This window comes from Anomaloglossus baeobatrachus, chromosome 9 (assembly GCF_048569485.1).
Source record: "Anomaloglossus baeobatrachus isolate aAnoBae1 chromosome 9, aAnoBae1.hap1, whole genome shotgun sequence".
NCBI lineage: Eukaryota > Metazoa > Chordata > Amphibia > Anura > Aromobatidae > Anomaloglossus > Anomaloglossus baeobatrachus.
The window spans coordinates 223,831,072-223,849,209 of NC_134361.1; the positions used below are offsets into that span (position 1 = coordinate 223,831,072).

The window sequence follows — 18,138 nt, forward strand, 5'->3', positions numbered from 1 at the left end:
TTTGGAATTTTTGGATTGAGGAGCCCCAAAAATATCTTAATAAGGGGTTACAGAGGGTTCACCCTTTCCATTTAGGTCTATGAATAGGGTTTCAATTTTGACTGCACTAATCTAAAAACAATGACTCCACGAACTATGAGCCAATAACGTTATCAAGACTACAACAATGTGGGCAACGTAGATCTTCCGTCTTCTAGTTTTATATCACGGTTCTCTGTATTATAAGTAACGGTGGTTGGCAAAGTATGACAACCCTGATGCATAATTCATTCATAAACTGAAGCCGGGTCTCTTCAAAAGAAGAGAACGACGAACACAACTCCTTTGGGATGTCTCTTGATTTCGCGCCCGTTCCTGTCTTTTGGTTTCTGACTATACCTCTGTGTTTGTGTGCTCTGTAGAGGGAACAAAGGGAAAGATCTGAACACTATCAAATCCCTGCGGGTCCTTCGTGTTCTGCGTCCACTGAAGACCATCAAGAGACTTCCCAAGTTAAAGGTTGGCTTTGTCTTTACATCGTATTTTTCCAGCATCTGATATAAACTTATGTTAAAGAACCATTGTGGATTTTTTTTAATACCATATTAACCAGTCAGGTACTTGTTTCTAAACTTGCCAATTTAGGTGGAATTGGCCAACAATCTGATCTGTTTTAGATCTTCGCCTAAAGTTTGTTATGTCAAAACTAGGATGGGTCATGTCGAAATCCAAATGACCAATCCTTTCAAGGGAGATAATTTCCCACCAGAAGTATCTGGCAGCATCTCGTTCTTTTCACCATGGTGAACATATATACGTTCGGCCCAGTTGAGTCCAACATACTTATGTACACAAAGAACTTTCAAGTGTTCTCAGTGGGGAAAGGAAAATTAGACATTGCCAAACTTGTCTGGAGGCAGCTGATTTCCTAAGGCCTCCTTCACAAGTCCATGCAACAGACGAATGTTTTGCACGGTCCGTGGTGTAGGTACGTATGTCCGTCCATGAGCTGTCCATGTGACATCTGTATAGCACGCAGACAGCACAAACTAGTATACTTACCTGTCTCCAGGGCTGCTGTTGCTTCCAGGTCCGCAGTCAGTGCATTGAATATTCATGAGCATAATGAGAGGGCTCGGAAGCAAGAGTTACAGCAGCGCCGGAGACAGATAAGTATAAAAATACATTTCTTTTTCAGTGACATGTTTGCTCCGGTACGTGTCACACGGATCACCTCAGTGTGCGGTCCGTGTGACACCCATGCTGCCGGCAGAAAACGAACATGTCACCTCCACACGGACACACGGTTCGAGTCAAAACACGAACGTGTGCGCAGATCCATTGATTTTAAAGGGTTTACATGTGTCCATGTCTCTGGTACGTATGCAAATTGAAAATGGACATCACACATACCAAAGACATGCATATGTGAAGAAGGCCTAAGAGAGCAAAGAATAGGACATGCTGAATTACAACATGCCTGATTTTTCTTTCCTCCAAATTTTGCCGATGGTTGGAGTAGAGTCGTGACACTCTCGTACAAATCGAATGGTTGGCAGATGAAGCCAAAATTGTCAGGTTCAGCCATCTTTCTCATACGGAGTAGGGACACCAAACACACATACATTTTTAATATTTCCAAATGCCATCTAGAAAATGGATAAAATTTGTCAAATTAATAAAAGGGAAATATAAATAATCGTTTTACATTTTTTTTTATCTTTTTGCAATTAATGAGGTCCGAGATATCCGACCACCACTGATTACATTGTAGAGCTCTTAAGGGGGATGTCTTAAAATAGGCATGTAGGCGTCAGCAGAAGGAGAAAAGACCAACCTCTGTGGTTTGGGTTCTACTAAAGCGAAATTAGATCACAATGGGGCTCTACGATGATCTAGGAGGGTGCCATGGGCATAATGCAGACTAACCCTTGGCAGTTTTACAGTTGTGTCAAAGTGGCATTATAGGACCTGATACTAGGGTCAGAAATGCAGAGACATTACCATATTTTTCTTTCGCCAGGCCGTCTTTGATTGTGTGGTAAACTCTCTGAAGAATGTGTTGAACATCCTCATCGTGTATATGCTTTTCATGTTCATCTTTGCGGTCATCGCAGTTCAACTCTTCAAGGGCAAATTCTTCTACTGTACAGATGAGTCAAAAGATCTAGAGAAAGACTGCAGGTAGGTGTTGGCTGCTCCGAGGATACGACCTCATGAATCGTAACAGATTGGATGTCCTCATGGCTTTTTCTCTGTCTAGGGGAGAATACTTGAACTATGAAAATGACGATGTGCGCGCTCAAGCCAGGCAATGGAAAAAATACGACTTCCATTATGACAATGTGCTCTGGGCTCTTTTGACTCTGTTTACGGTCTCCACCGGAGAAGGGTGGCCAAAGTGAGTGTCTGATTCCAAAAACTGAATATTGCTCTCATGCTCTTTACAAATCTATGTCAGATCTAATGTACATGGAGTTGTTCCAACAGACGTCAAAGAAAAGTAGAGTCAGGTATGTTGATTGTCAACTACCTAATCCCTTTATTCTTGAGAGAAACCTATCGTTCGTCTCCTCATTGAGAACCCATGAAAACTTGGTCAAACATGGAGGAAGAGTTGGAAGAATCCCCATTGAATATTTGGCTGCTGGCTATCTAGGGTTTATGATCATTTTTTTTTTTAAAAAAAAAGTGGAAAAGTTGGAGAAGAGAGAGTACAGGAAAGTGGTGGACATAGGGAAACCATAAATGGTTCAAAATGGATATTGATGAGAGGAGAGTGCATTGTAGACAGAGATTAGGAGGTCCAGTCTAGGAAGGGAGCAGTAAACATGTTAGGAAAGGTTTAGTGGGTCAACAGTAAGGTACCATATATAGGACGGTGTCACGGGGTCCTTCTCCGATATCACACAGTCAACAAAGCTGGAGATGGGTGAACAATCCAAAGATCCTTTATTCCAAGCAAAACAGAAGGTCCTTCAAATAATCCACCACACAGAGAGTAAAGTAGTCCAGTAATGGGATAAATGTCCCAGGAGGTTAGTCATAAGCCTCCAGCAGTCCTTTTCCAGGGAAATTGGGGTTTCTCACAGTCTCCCTGGGGTGTCAAGCTTCTCCCTCAGAGGATCAATCTTACTCCTTCTCTCTTTTCGTTCTCAGCCACAATGAATAATCCCCCAGGTAAGCAGAGAGTTTAGGTGCATCCAAGGCCCCTTCTCCCCCAGACTTAGGGACAAAAGCCCGGCAGGGGGTGATTAACCTGCATACAGGACAATCTACATACAAGGAATACACAGAATGGACAGAGCACCACACTTAAAATATGAACATACACAAAATGATACACAACCCACAATATCACACCATCACAGACGGTAATAACGAAAACAAAAAAAATAAGTCTAAACATAGAATGCTGCTCATGTTTTTCAGTGTCCTTAAACACTCTGTGGATGCCACCTACGAGGAACAAGGTCCAACACCCGGCTTCCGAATGGAGATGTCCATCTTCTACGTGGTTTATTTTGTGGTCTTTCCTTTCTTCTTTGTAAACATTTTTGTAGCTTTGATTATCATCACATTCCAAGAGCAAGGAGATAAGGTCATGTCAGAGTGCAGTCTGGAGAAGAACGAGGTGAGAACATGTTGGGGATGGGAGAAGAGAAATACCAGAATCAGAATAAAACTGATTACATTCCGATACATCAAATGTGTCCTGCTTCAGGTATTGTGTAACTCCGAGACGTGTAAGGTGTGATGCTAGCCACTACTTACGGGAAGAATAGACAGAAGAGTAGTCAGGGAAGCCAGGGTCTGTTAACAGGAGGACACGTATGATTACAAGGAGTAAACAGAGACATAGTAAGGTCAATATCCGAGGGTCAGAAACCAGGAGAGCACGTAATAAGTTCAGGGAGAAAGCAGAGATGTGGTCAAGCAACGGTCCGAGGTCAAAAACACAGGCGGTCAAGACAGGAACCGGGAGCGGGCAGAGAGGAGTCAAGTAACAGTCCAGGGTCAGAGAACAGAGATCAGAACACTAACAGAGACACAAGCCAACAGCACAACGGCAGAACCAGAGAATACAATTGGCAAGGTTCTGGGGCGAGCATGCTCAGTAAAGAAGCCTGAGCAATTATCAGGGAGGTGGAACATCTGAGTAATCAGCACCAACATGGAATCCACTGCTGTCAATCAAACTGCTAGCTAAGTAACTCAGGAAAGCGCAGCAGAGCATCTCCAAAGGCAAGATGCTCTGCACAGAGGAATCGTGACATAAGGTATATCATTCCAACTGCCTTGGAACTAGACTTTCCAAGGTAGCAGATCAATCCCTGCTGAGATATTTCTGATTTTAAGAGAGCTGAGAAGGCCAGACACATAACTATATATACAGATGTTTGGATAGTGGCCCAAAATGTCGCCAAGGATGTTGGAATTTTATTGAGTCATTAATGGTAAAACAGTTTGTCCTATACGGACCGCCATCACTTTCAACTTCTAATGGGAGAAGTAGCCAGCATCATTATTGGAGTCACCAACGATGATGCCTACAACGATAGGGATTACCCCTTAAAATTGTGTTATTGTCATAACTTCTCCATGACTGGTAACCTTGAGAATTGATGACCCTGGTAGACATATTTATTTTTTTTTCCTCTATTCCCGCAGAGGGCCTGCATAGACTTTGTAATAAGCGCCAAGCCCCTAACGCGATACATGCCACAAAATCGGCAGTCATTTCAGTACAAAATGTGGCGGTTTGTGGTTTCTCCTCCATTTGAGTACTTCATTATGGTAATGATTGCTTTGAACACCATCGTCCTCATGATGAAGGTAAGACCTCCTCATAGTTATAATTTGATATGTTACATAACTAATGAGAAGACTTGAAACAAAGCCCATAATGTGAAGTTTATAACAAGAGCTTTGACGACCTTGATCTTTTTGTGTCCTTCTTTTCTACTAGTTCTATGGAGCATCTGAAACATACGAAGAAATGCTAAAATGCCTGAATATCATCTTCACTTCGATGTTCTCGCTGGAGTGTATTTTAAAGATTGTCGCCTTTGGTGTCCTGGTAAGATCCTACCCAGGAGATCACAATTATTGATAGATAGATCAAATATTATAATACTATATTGTGCATTTTTGAATTGATCTTTGGGGATCCAGGTGCAGAGATCCCCACCAATGCATAAAAAAAGGATCAGATGCGCTTCTCTCTAAGGACACTCAAGATTGGCTGCATCTTCGATGTTGGTGGATAGCAGAGCTCGACTGATCACTTCTGCTGCTTCACTTGGTTGTCTCACCATCTGGGTACCTATGATCAAACCTTTTCACATATCTCCATGTCAAGTCTTAGGGTGGCTTTACATGCTACGATATCGCTAAAGCGATCTCGTTGGGGTCACGGAATTTGTGACGCACATCCGGCCGCATTAGCGATGTCGTTGTGTGTGACACCTATGAGCGATTTTGAATTGTCGCAAAAACGTTCAACATCGCTCATCGGTGACATCACTCCCTCTTCCCAATTATCGCTGCTGCTGCTGCTTGGACGATGTAGTTCGTCGTTCCTGCGGCAGCACACATCGCTACGTGTGACACCGCAGGAATGACTAACATCCCCTTACCTGCGGCCGCCGCCAATGAGGAAGGAAGGAGGTGGGCGGGATGTTATGTCCCACTCATCTCCGCCCTTGCGCTTCTATTGGGCGGCCGCTTAGTGACGTCGCTGTGACGCCAAACGAACCGCCCCTTAGAAAGAAGGCGGTTCGCCGGTCTCTGCGACGTCGCTAGGCAGGTAAGTAGTGTGACGGGTCCGCGTGATTTTGTGTGCCACGGGCAGCGATTTGCCCGTGTCGCACAAACGATGGGGGCGGGTATGCACGCTAGTGATATCGGTACCGATGTCGCAGCGTGTAAAGCGGACCTTACACTTTTGCTTAAAGAAGTTGGCCACTACTTTTACATATATGGTCTATCTTTAGGATAGGTCATGAATGTGTGATCGGACAGGGTCCAACTCCCGACACCCCTGCTGATCAGCTGTTCTCGGTGCCGGCAGAAGGCAGCCGGAAATGTTCAGTTCTGGAGCTGTCCCGTCAAGTGATAGTAGCCACGGGTGTTGCACATGCTCCTCACATTCAATAGGAGGTGGATGTGCAGTACCCGGCTGCGGTCACTATCAGAAGACAGAGCAGCTCCAGAACTGAGCATTTCCGGCTGCTTGTTACCACCACCTACTCCGAGAACAGCTGATCGGCGGGGGTGCCGGAGTCAGACCTTGGTCAATCAGACATAGAGGTTGTCCCCTACGTTAACATCAAAGTCTAAAGCTGACTAAACAAAAGATAATTATGGAAATAAAAAAAACAAAAACATTTTGGGTTATATTTTCTCATCCTGGGCAACCAGAGCATGAATGGATATTCTGAAGGACTATAATACTGCAGATGGAAGGGACCTCTCCATCAATGGAAATCTTCAAGTGGAAACTGGATAAACATATAGCTTGGATGATTTAGAAAAACCTGCACTCCCAGGGGGTTGGACCCGATGGCCCTTGAAGTCCCTTCCAACTCTACCTTTCTATGATCCTATGAGATATCTCCAATAAAAGACCAAGGGTCCGATTCATGAAACATTTTGGGCCAGAAAACAGACGTGAAACTGTTACAAAGTAGTTGAGGTTTTTGACAACTATGAGGGCAGACTTTTGCAGGAGGGAGTAGCTTAGTGGTGTCCGAATTAATCCATTATATTTTACGGCACAAAAGTGGCGCAAATTACAGCAAAAAATATACTGCAGTTACCGACTGTCTCTGGCGCAAAGAAACATGCTCCACATTCATTAAGTGGTCTACGCCGCTTATTGAAGTGCCCCAACTGCATCAAGTCTGGTGTTCAATACGTCAGTTTTGCCGAATCAGCCCCCAAATCTTTTGGAACCAATCACCTTTACTAGGAATAATCCACAAATAAATATATATAGTGCCTTGCGTAAGTATTCGGTCCCTTTGAATTTTTCAACCTTTTCCCACATTTCAGGCTTCAGACATAAAGATAAAAAATGTAAATTTTATGGTGAAGAATCAACAACAAGTGACACAATTGTGAAGGGGAACGAAATTTATTCCTTATTTTAAACTTTTATACAAAATAATAAACTGAAAATTGGTGCGTGCAATATTATTCATCCCCTGTAAGTTAATACTTTCTAGCGCCCCCTTTTGCTGCAATTACAGCACAAGGCTCTTGGGGTATGTGTCTATCAGTTTTGCACATGGAGAGGTGAAATTCTCGCCCATTCTTCCTTTGTAAACAGCTGGAGATGAGTGAGGTTGGGTGGAGAGTGTTTGTGAACAGCAGTTTTCAGCTCTTTCCACAGATTCTCAATTAGGTTCAGGTCTGGACTGTAACTTGGCCATTCTAACACCTGGATACGGTTATTTGTGATCCATTCCATTGTAGATTTTGCTTTATGTTTGGGGTCATTGTCTTGTTGGAAGACAAATCTCCGTCCCAGTCTCAGGTGTTTTGCAGACTCCAACAGGTTTTCTTCAAGAATGGTCCTATATTTGGCTCCATCCATCTTCCCATTAATTTTAACCATCTTCCCTGTCCCTGCTGAAGAAAAGCAGGCCCAAACAATGATGCTGCCACCAGCATGTTTGACAGTGGGGATGGTGTGTTCAGAGTGATGAGCTGTGTTGCTTTTACACCAAATATATCGTTTGGCATTGTGCCCAAATAGTTCGATTTTGGTTTTATCTGAGCAGAGCCCCTTCTTCCACATGTTTGGTGTCTCCCGATGGCTTGTGGCAAACTTTAAACAACACTTTCTATGGATATCTTTGAGAAATGGCTTCTTCTTGCCTCTCTTCCATAAAGGCCAGATTTGTGCAGTGTATGACTGATTGTTGTCCTATGGACAGACTCTCCCACCTCAGCTGTAGATCTCTGCAGATCATCCAGAGGGATCATGGGCCTCTTGGCTGCATCTCTGATCAGTCTTCTCCTTGTGTGAGATGACAGTTTGGATGGACGGACGGGTCTTGGTAGATTTGCAGTGGTATGGTACTCCTTCCATTTCAATATGATCGCTTGCACAGTGCTTCTTGGGATGTTTAAAGTTGTGGAAATCTTTTTGTAACCAAATCCGGCTTTAAACTTCTCCACAACAGTATCACGGACCTGCCTGTTGTGTTCCTTGGTCTTTATGATGCTATCTGTGCTTTAAACAGAACACTGAGACTATCACAGAGCAGGGGCATTTATACGGAGACTTGATTACACACAGGGGCTTATATTTATCATCATCAGTCATTTAGGACAACATTGGATCTTTCAGAGATCCTCAATGAACTTCTGTAGTGAGTTTGCTGCACTGAAAGTAAAGGGGATGAATAATATTGCACGCCCCAGTTTTCAGTTTATTCTTTTTTACAAAAGATCAAAATAAGCAATAAATATCATTCAATTTCACAATTGTGTCCACTCGTTGTTGATTCTTCACCATAACGTTAAAATTTTTATCTTTATGTTTGAAGCCTGAAATGTGGGAAAAGGTTGAAAAATTCAAAGGGGCCAAATACTTTAGCAAGGCACTGTATAAAATACACAGAAGAACTCAAAAAATTCCATGTATGTTGTTTTCGTCTCCGGTGTATCTGCTTTGTAGAAAGAGCCATGTCGACTGTACAGACAGGAAATGATTTGGTAGCTGAGAAATGAAAATCAATTTTTTTTTAGGATTACTGTTCCCTTTTTCATTACTCTACATTATATTTGTTGATCTGCAAAGCTATATTCTCACTTAGTTAATGGCGATGAAAATTATGGGTGAGTATTATTTGGCTCCAACACAAAAGTTGGGGGTTTCCCAATAAACATAGGAGATTTGGTACATGTGTACTCACTTAGGACCCACAATTATCATAAAATAGGAGGTTTTAAGGTCAGCTGTATGATTGGAGCAGTACAGCACATTCATGATTACCATTCGATTTGCTGTCGATAGGAGCAGCTATGGCGCATGCGCACACCTTTTCCATAGGACCATACAAGTTAATAGAGCAGTAATCATGCAAACTTATGGAGAATTTCGAAAGGTAGGGGTCCTATACACATTTCACCTATACAGTGTTGCCTATGGAGCAACCTCATGTTGAAATTCAATATTTTGGGCTCCATTTTTGCATTTTTTTTTTTACTGATGATTGTTCTGGTGCTGTATTCATGTACTACCTATTACTCTGTTGATGTATTCATGTAGTGATGCTTGTTCTGGTGCTTTATTCATCTACAGAACTATCATCACATGAATTAGGAACTAAAATCATCATCAGTGCTATTCGGTTATTAATAGCAGTTGTGATTGGTTGCTATAGGAACAAAATAAATTGTTAGTATAAGAAGCTTATGTGTGAGGTAATAAGATGTCTGTGGGGAGACGGATAGAGAGACAGAAAAAGACACAGACAGACAGGGAAAGAGACAGACAGAGAGACAGACAGGGAAAGAGACAGACAGGGCAAGAGAAAAGAAAAGAGACAGACAAGGAAAGAGACAGAGAAAGAGACAGAGACAAGTAAAGAGACAGAGATGGGGAAAGAGACAGACTGGGAAAGAGACAGGCTGGGAAAACAACAGATGGGGCAAGAGACAGAGACAAGGAAAGAGACAGAGACAAGGAAAGAGACAGGGAAAGAGACAGAGACAAGGAAAGAGACTGGGACAGAGACAATTAAAGAGACAGGGAAAAATATAAAGACAATTAAAGAGACTGGGAAAGAGACAGAGACAATTAAAGAGACTGGGAAAGAGATAAAGGCAAGTAAAGAGACAGGGAAAGAGATAAAGATGGGGAAAGAGACAGACAAGAAAGAGACAGACCGGGGAATGAGACAGACCGGGGAATGAGACAGACCGGGGAACGAGACAGACCGGGGAACGAGACAGACCGGGGAACGAGACAGACCTGGAACGAGATAGACCTGGAACGAGACAGACGGGGAAAGAGACTGACAGACAAAGAGAGACATGCAGACACAGACAGACACAGAAATAGAGACAGACAGAGAGACTGATACAGAGACAGACAGAGAGACTGATACAGACAGACAGAAACAGACACACAGTGACAGACAGAAAAGGCCAGACAGAGACTGGGAGAGAGACAGAGAAACAGTTACTATCCCACGCAACGCCCGGGTACTACAGCTAGTAGTACATAAATATAGAACCAGAACCATCATAATTAAATACAGTTGAACCTCAGATTAAGAGTAACTTGGTTTGAGAGCGTTTTGCAAGACAAGCAAAGCTTTTTAAAAATTTGTAACTTGGTTTGAGAGCAATGATTTACAATAAGAGCAAATACTGACCATGCACACTTCCGGTTCTGTCCTTTCATCGCGCTCGGACCCGCTCTGGCGTGCTCTGTGTAAACCAACTGGAGGTAACTTTCTGTACATATGTACTGTATACAGTATACCATTGTACAGTACAGTATATACTATGTAGCATGTCTATCAATTTGCATTTGTGGATACAGTACTGTACATTTTTTCTGCTAACCAGTGCAGCACATTGCTTGTACTGTAATCTGTCTGTGCAGTATTCCTACCCCACATTTTTCTTAGTTCTGCCCTTATTTTGGGGAGAATAGATTTGGGGTGGTTTTTTGTGTACTGTACTAGAATAAATGTTGTCATATTTATACATCATTTTTTCGCTCTATACTGTACCTCCCGCACACCAACAATTCTATTATAAGCTAATGTGCAGTTTAATTTGTTTTTATGTTTTTCCTCTGTACTGCAAAGTATTTTGTATTAGTGTACTGTAATAATTTTGTATGAATACAGTACATTATTTTGCATTACTGTAATAAATTTGTATAAATACAGTAAATATTTTTGGGTTGTGGAATCAATTTTCTGTGTTTCAATTATTTCCTATGGGAAAATTTGTTTTGATATAAGAGTGACTTTGTTTAAGAGCACACTCCCGGAACAAATTATGCTCGTAATCAAAGTTTCCACTGTATATAGGTCACTAGAACCAACATCATTACATGAATACATCACCAGAACCACCATAAGTACATGAATACGGCACCAGAACACCATCAGTAGATAAATGCAGCACCAGAATCACCATCAGTACATGAATATCCATTTGGTGGTATCTCTTCCATTTAAAATTCTATCATATTGTAAAATAATCTCCTGTTTTTTCACACAGAATTATCTACGGGACGCTTGGAATATCTTTGACTTTGTCACAGTGTTGGGAAGTATTACTGATATTTTAGTAACGGAGATAGCGGTAAGTAGACTTTACTTAACAACAAAAGTGATACAGACACAGAACGTGAGACCACAGTATATTCATGTGATAGAGACTCTGTATTGTTTACTACAAAAGACATATATGTGGTTTATGGTCTTTAGATAAATCTGCTAACTACGCACAATAGAGGAGGCTTTTTTGGGGCACCTTAAAAAAACGATGTTGTTGTTGATGATGGGTGAAAGCGGCCAATAGTTTATTCACCAAATCTCATAGTTTGTAGATGAACTAAGAACAGCTCAAGTTAATATCACTCCTAAAAGTACAGAGCTGTGCCTGGTTTAAGCTAGGATGCCCATAGGAGCTGGCCAGTTGATCAAAGGTTGGATATTGATGGTCTATCGTAAGGATAGGTCATTATCTTTGCTGTCCTTGAGGATCATCAGTGCACAATGCTCCTACATTCACAAAAAAGCTGGAATCTAATTAGTTGTTTTGGGCAATTGCTTCCCTTTTTAGGTCCGTTTTTCTTGTACAAGAAAATTTGTGCATGAGGCCTAAGAGAGAACATGGTGCCTGACAGAACCACCATATCATGGAGGGCCTAGATGTCCACGTCACAGAACCTGGTGACTGCTGCCATTCAATTTCTGTGCATAATACCCTTAAGTTGGCAATATATAGCTTAAAGGGGTTATCCAGTTAAAACACGTTATCACGTACTCACAGGACAAGTGATAACTTGTTTATCACTGGGGATCTGACCACTGAGACTCGCACCGATCAGCAGAATGGGAAAACGCTTAACCCCATTACAGACACACATCCCCTGTCAACAAGTAATCATCTTTCCTGTGGATAGGGGATAGCTTGCTTTAACTGGACAGCCTATCCACAGAAAAGGTGACTACTTGTTAATCGGTTGAGGTCTGACTGCCGGGACCCGGACGACCCCTCTAAAGGTATCACCTATCCTCAGGAAAGGCGATATCTTGTTGATCAGTGGAGGTGTGACCAGTAGGACCAGCATTGATCAGCAGAATGGGGAAAATGTAATCCCCATTACGGTGAGACTTCCACCGATCAACAAGTAATCATCCTTCCTGTGGATGAAAGATAACTTGTTTTAACCGGACGACCCCTATCCTCAGGAAAGACGATATCTTGTTGATCAGTGGAGGTGTGACCAGTAGGACCAGCATCGATTAGCAGAATGGGGAAAATTGTTATCCCCATTACAGTGAGATTTCCACTGATCAAGAAATTATCATCATTCCTATGGATAGGGGGTAGCTTGTTTTAACTGGACAACCCCTCTGAGGTATCACATATTCACAGGACAGGTGATAATTTGTTCATCAGTGGGGGATCTGAACATTGAGACCTGCACTGATCAGCAGAATGGGAAAACTTGTATCCCCATTACAGTCACACTCCCACTGATCGACAAGTTATCATCTTTCCTGTGGATAGAAAATTGGACAACCACTTTAAGGTATCACCTGTCCACAGGAAAGATGATAACTTGCTGAACAGTGGGAGTGTGACTGTAAGGGTACCGTCACACTTTAGCGACGCTCCATCAATCCCACTAGCGATCTGACCTGGTCAGGATCGCTGGTGCGTCGCTACATGGTCGCTGGTGAGCGGTCAATCAGGCAGATCTCACCAGCGACCAGCCCCAAGCCACCAGCGACGCGTGGAAGCGATGCTGCGCTTGGTAACTAAGGTAAATATCGGGTAACCAAGCACTTGGTTACCTGATATTTACCTTGGTTACCAGCGCACACCACTTAGCGCTGGCTCCCTGCACTCCTAGCCAGAGTACACGTTGGGTTAATAAGCAAACCGCTTTGCTTATTTACCCGATGTGTACTCCAGCTACTTGTGCAGGGAGCAGGGAGCCGGCACTGGCAGCCTGAGAGCGGCGGACGCTAGTAACCAAGGTAAATATCGGGTAACCAAGCCAAGCACTTCGCTTGTTTACCCGATATTTACCTTGGTTACAGCTTACCGCAGGCTGCCAGACGCCGGCTCCCTGCTCCCTGCACATTCAGATTGTTGCTCTCTCGCTGTCACACACAGCGATGTGTGCTTCACAGCGGGAGAGCAACGAGCAAAAAATGAACCAGCACTGTGTGTAATGAGCAGCGATTTCACAGCAGGGGCCAGGTCGCTGCTCAGTGTCACACACAGCGAGATCGCTAATGAGGTCACTGTTGCGTCACAAAAACCGTGACTCAGCAGCGATCTTGCTAGCGATCTCGCTATGTGAGAAGTACCCCTAATGTGATAAAAGTTATCTACTATCCACAGGAAAGATGATAACTTGTCAATCAGGGGGAGTGTGACTGTAATGTGATAAAAGTTATCTACTATTCACAGTAAAGATGATAACTTGTCAATCAGGGGGAGTGTGACTGTAATGTGATAAAAGTTATCTACTATCCACAGGAAAGATGATAACTTGTCAATCAGTGGGAGTGTGACTGTAATGTGATAAAAGTTATCTACTATCCACAGGAAAGATGATAACTTGTCAATCAGGGGGAGTGTGACTGTAATGTGATAAAAGTTATCTACTATCCACAGGAAAGATGATAACTTGTCAATCAGGGGGAGTGTGACTGTAATGTGATAAAAGTTATCTACTATCCACAGGAAAGATGATAACTTGTCAATCAGTGGGAGTGTGACTGTAATGTGATAAAAGTTATCTACTATCCACAGGAAAGATGATAACTTGTCAATCAGTGGGAGTGTGACTGTAATGTGATAAAAGTTATCTACTATCCACAGGAAAGATGATAACTTGTCAATCAGTGGGAGTGTGACTGTAATGTGATAAAAGTTATCTACTATCCACAGGAAAGATGATAACTTGTCAATCAGGGGGAGTGTGACTGTAATGTGATAAAAGTTATCTACTATCCACAGGAAAGATGATAACTTGTCAATCAGGGGGAGTGTGACTGTAATGTGATAAAAGTTATCTTCTATCCACAGGAAAGATGATAACTTGTCAATCAGGGGGAGTGTGACTGTAATGTGATAAAAGTTATCTTCTATCCACAGTAAAAATGATTACTTGTGGATCAGTGTGGTCTGACCACTGGGACCCGCACCTATCGGCAGAACAAAGAACTGTATCCTCATAAGAGTGGAGTAGCAGAGTGAACTGCACTCCATTCCATGGGGCTACCTGACCGATGCGGTTGACTTTTTCCGAGAGCCCCATAAGGAGGAATTAAAATGGCATAAAAGTTCAAGATTGGGAATAAAAGTTCCCTATTCTGCTAATCAGTGCAGGGCTTAGCGGTGAGACATTTATCAAAACCAAACAACCAAGTAGATTCCAGCTGCCATTTTGAACAATGGTCCTTTAAAAATCATTTGCTCTTCCCGTTATTTTATGTAAAATGATGGTAAAACCCGCTTCACCCTCGGCTAAACTGGCACAGGTGCCACAGAGGGACGTCGCTCGTGAGCACGGTTTGGCGGTAAAGTCCACAAAACCCCCCTATGTGACACCTGTGCCAGTTTTTTTCTACAAGCCAAAAATTTCATGACCATATTTTAATACTGACCGAATATTTAGAAGGACTGTTATTTACAAAGCATTTTTCCCACAGACGTCTTTGTGTGAGCCACACTTGCGATGTACACTTTTTTGGTAAATGAACTTTTATGAAAGCACATCTGTGATTGGTTGCAACAGAATACTACTTATTTCTGTCTATAAAAGAAGCCCGTATAGAATTGGATCGGGAACTTAAAAAAAAGAAATAAAAATCTCTATATATATTTGTTTTCGTAAGGTTTGTTTGCTTGAGACAAATGGAATTTTGGCTAACATTGCTGTTCTCCCCCTTCACGATTACTAACGATTGCCTTATAAATTGCATTGTAGACGGCAATGCAAGAATTAAAGGCTGCGTCTTGGCATCTTCATCCAAAAACGTCATGTATTCCAGGAAACTGGATTCACTCCAGATTGCGACACTTCACATTTGCCAATCAATAATTGTATAAACCAAATTTAAATAAAAAATAAATAAATTAAAAAATGTGGAGTGATATCACTTTCCAATGTGAACACATGCAAAATCCCTTTTCATTTTATTTTATATACTTCTTAATCCATAGCTTACTAATTAGAAAGATAAATAATGCTTAATTGATCATAGCGGGAACATTTTTTAATTGGCAATACTGTGATAAGGGAATCACTATCATTTACTAAAGGAATCGCTGACGTCACCCGAATCTGTCGCTCCAACCCTGTGTAATCAGCCCTGACATTTTTTCCAAATATATTACCAAAATAACAATAAAATATGTAGGTTTATATCCAATCTTTAATCTACCATTCCATGTAACTCTGGGCAAAAAAAAACACCTCTAAAAAACTTACTTGGGCTCCAAAATGTGAAGATCATGAAAGTTCTCCTGACTTCTTCTACTTGGGATATGACAACTTGATGGGTCTGTAGAAATGATGTCAAGGTCTGCCCTAGTTTCTTCAATAGTACATGTTTCTTCAGAGAATATGCAGAAGGTCCCTTTTGTCCTGGAAGAGAAAACACAACCTAGAATTGAAAAAAATGGGGGATAATTGAGAGTCCTAAATAGTTCCTGTACAGGCTTGGCTGTGACAGGGTATTTTGGTGCCCTAGTGTCATGAAGTATCCCGAATTCCAGAGATACTTCAGATGGTGAAGACGTCTGTGTCACTTTCGTTGCCCTGCTCCTGGTCAGCTCTGATTTAATAGCCCTAGTTGTCCCAAATTCCAGAGATACTTCTGATGGTGAAGACGTCTGTGCCGCCTTCGTTACCCTGCTTCTGGTTAGCTCTGATCTAATAGCCCTAGCTGACCCTAATTCCAGAGATACTTCTGATGGTGAAGACGTCTGTGCCACCTTCATTGTCCTGCTCCTGGTCAGCCCTGATCTAATAGCCCTAGCTGTCCCTAATCCCAGAGATACTTCTGATGGTGAAGATAACTGTGCCACCTTCGTTACCCTGCTCCTGGTCTGCCCTGATCTAATAGCCCTAGCTGTCCCTAATTCCAGATATACTTCTGATGGTGAAGACGTCTGTGCCGCCTTTGTTGCCCTGCTCCTGGTCAATCCTGATCTAATAACCCTAGCTGTCCCTAATCCCACAGATACTTCTGATGGTGAAGACGTCTGTGCCGCCATCATTGCCCTGCTCCTGGTCAGTCCTGATCTAATAGCCCAACTGTCCCTAATCCCACAGATACTTCTGATGGTGAAGATGTCTGGGCCGACTTCCTTGCCCTGCTCCTGGCCAACCCTGATCTAATACCCACTCTCCCTCAACCCAAGGGAGGACCGGCACATGAGTGGTTGAACCCACAGATATAGACAAACAGGGAAATCAAAAACTCAGGTAGTTAGCACACATGGAAATATAAGACAACATATAAGGAGGAAATAAAGAGTGGGGAGGAAATAACCAACTGATGAGAGGGTTTCCACAGCATACCAAGAAACATGCAATAAATCACCAACAACTGGAACACAACAGCACACAGATCGGTTTAGCAAAAGCTATAGTCGGCATGTGAAGACAGGCTCCACCATCTTAAAAAGTCGGGGAGTAACTGTGATAGGTGTCCCACATGTGATGCAAGAGGTAACCAGCAGGCTAGCAGAGATTAACTCCTGCAAGATCACTAATGAGCACACAGCTGGTTGACACACGAGCCTGTCTGTGAAACTCAGAAACATGAGGCAAGGCATAGTGTGGAGTGTCAGATTCTGTAGTGTGAACAGCATCAGATGCTGCCATGACACTTGGGGAGTTAAGAGCCAAATATCAGGTGACCCCTAGGCAGATGAAGATGAAAGGAAAGGGAAGGGAAACCCTGTGTCTAGGGAAGGGGGAGATGGTGACCCCTGACCAAGCCTATCGCTTGGCCCTGGCTTCCCTCACCGCCCTAGATAGGTTCCGCACCTACTGTATGCGCCGAGCCGGATACCTGACCTTAGGCTGACCCTGATTTGGGCCCTAGGTAGAAAGTAGATGGGATGAGCTCTTTGTGAACCCCACCACGCACTTAAAGACACACAGGGAAAACAAATAAGGGAAAAACTATGTCAAGTTCTCTAGGAGAGAAGCTGCAACAACCATCAAGATTCTCCAGAAGTATGCAAGCTGCCTGCTTGCATTGAAGACGTGAAGATGTATCAAATATCACTAGCACCAAGTAATAGGAAGTAAAGGTATATATAGAGAAGGAAAGTACTGATGAACAGCAGCTGACAGGCTGAATAACACCCCAGGGTCTTAAAGGGATGATAACCAAGCAGCAATGATAGAAGGTCAGGGAGTAGTTTGTGCAGCCGAACACCGTGACCTTCTATTGCCGGACATCAGAGGCTTGTAAGTCACCCGTGACACACCCTTGATAAAAAAAAAGGCAAAGGGGGGAGGTTCCTGCTGCAGCCCATGTCAGAGAAAAGGAGGAGGCTGATATCTTAGGCAAGACACAGAACATTTCTTTATATATTTTTCAGCTTTAATTGTAATTTGAGATAAATTAGAATCCAAGGAAAGGGGGAAATTAAGGGTCTGAGGTGTGGGATTTTTTTCATACATTTTTTAGTTTTCTTGTCCCTTAAAGGCATGTCCAAATGAAGTTGAAGAAGCTCCGAGACCCCCATGATGACATAGTGAAGGGACTCTGTGTGAAGGATGAAAGCACTGAAGTGTTTTGGGGGTTTTTTTGCCTGGAGTTACACTTTAAGGATGATTAGGCAGATATTAAGCAAATTTTCCTGTATGAACATTAAGTATTAATGCAAAACAATTTGGAGCGCAGCCCCTGG

At 42.7% G+C, this 18,138-nt stretch overlaps 1 protein-coding gene across 6 annotated transcripts in view; it reads left to right on the forward strand.

The window, feature by feature from the left end:
* CACNA1B (calcium voltage-gated channel subunit alpha1 B) overlaps positions 1–18,138 on the forward strand; it is a 391,414-nt gene that overhangs the window by 323,331 nt on the left and 49,945 nt on the right. For all 6 annotated transcript variants that reach the window (XM_075324631.1, XM_075324630.1, XM_075324633.1 and 3 more), the window contains 7 exons: positions 402–498; positions 2,003–2,163; positions 2,243–2,380; positions 3,412–3,613; positions 4,651–4,815; positions 4,949–5,059; positions 11,236–11,319. In XM_075324631.1, coding sequence (XP_075180746.1) covers positions 402–498; positions 2,003–2,163; positions 2,243–2,380; positions 3,412–3,613; positions 4,651–4,815; positions 4,949–5,059; positions 11,236–11,319 — 958 coding nt within the window. The remainder of the gene's footprint in view (positions 1–401; positions 499–2,002; positions 2,164–2,242; positions 2,381–3,411; positions 3,614–4,650; positions 4,816–4,948; positions 5,060–11,235; positions 11,320–18,138) is intronic.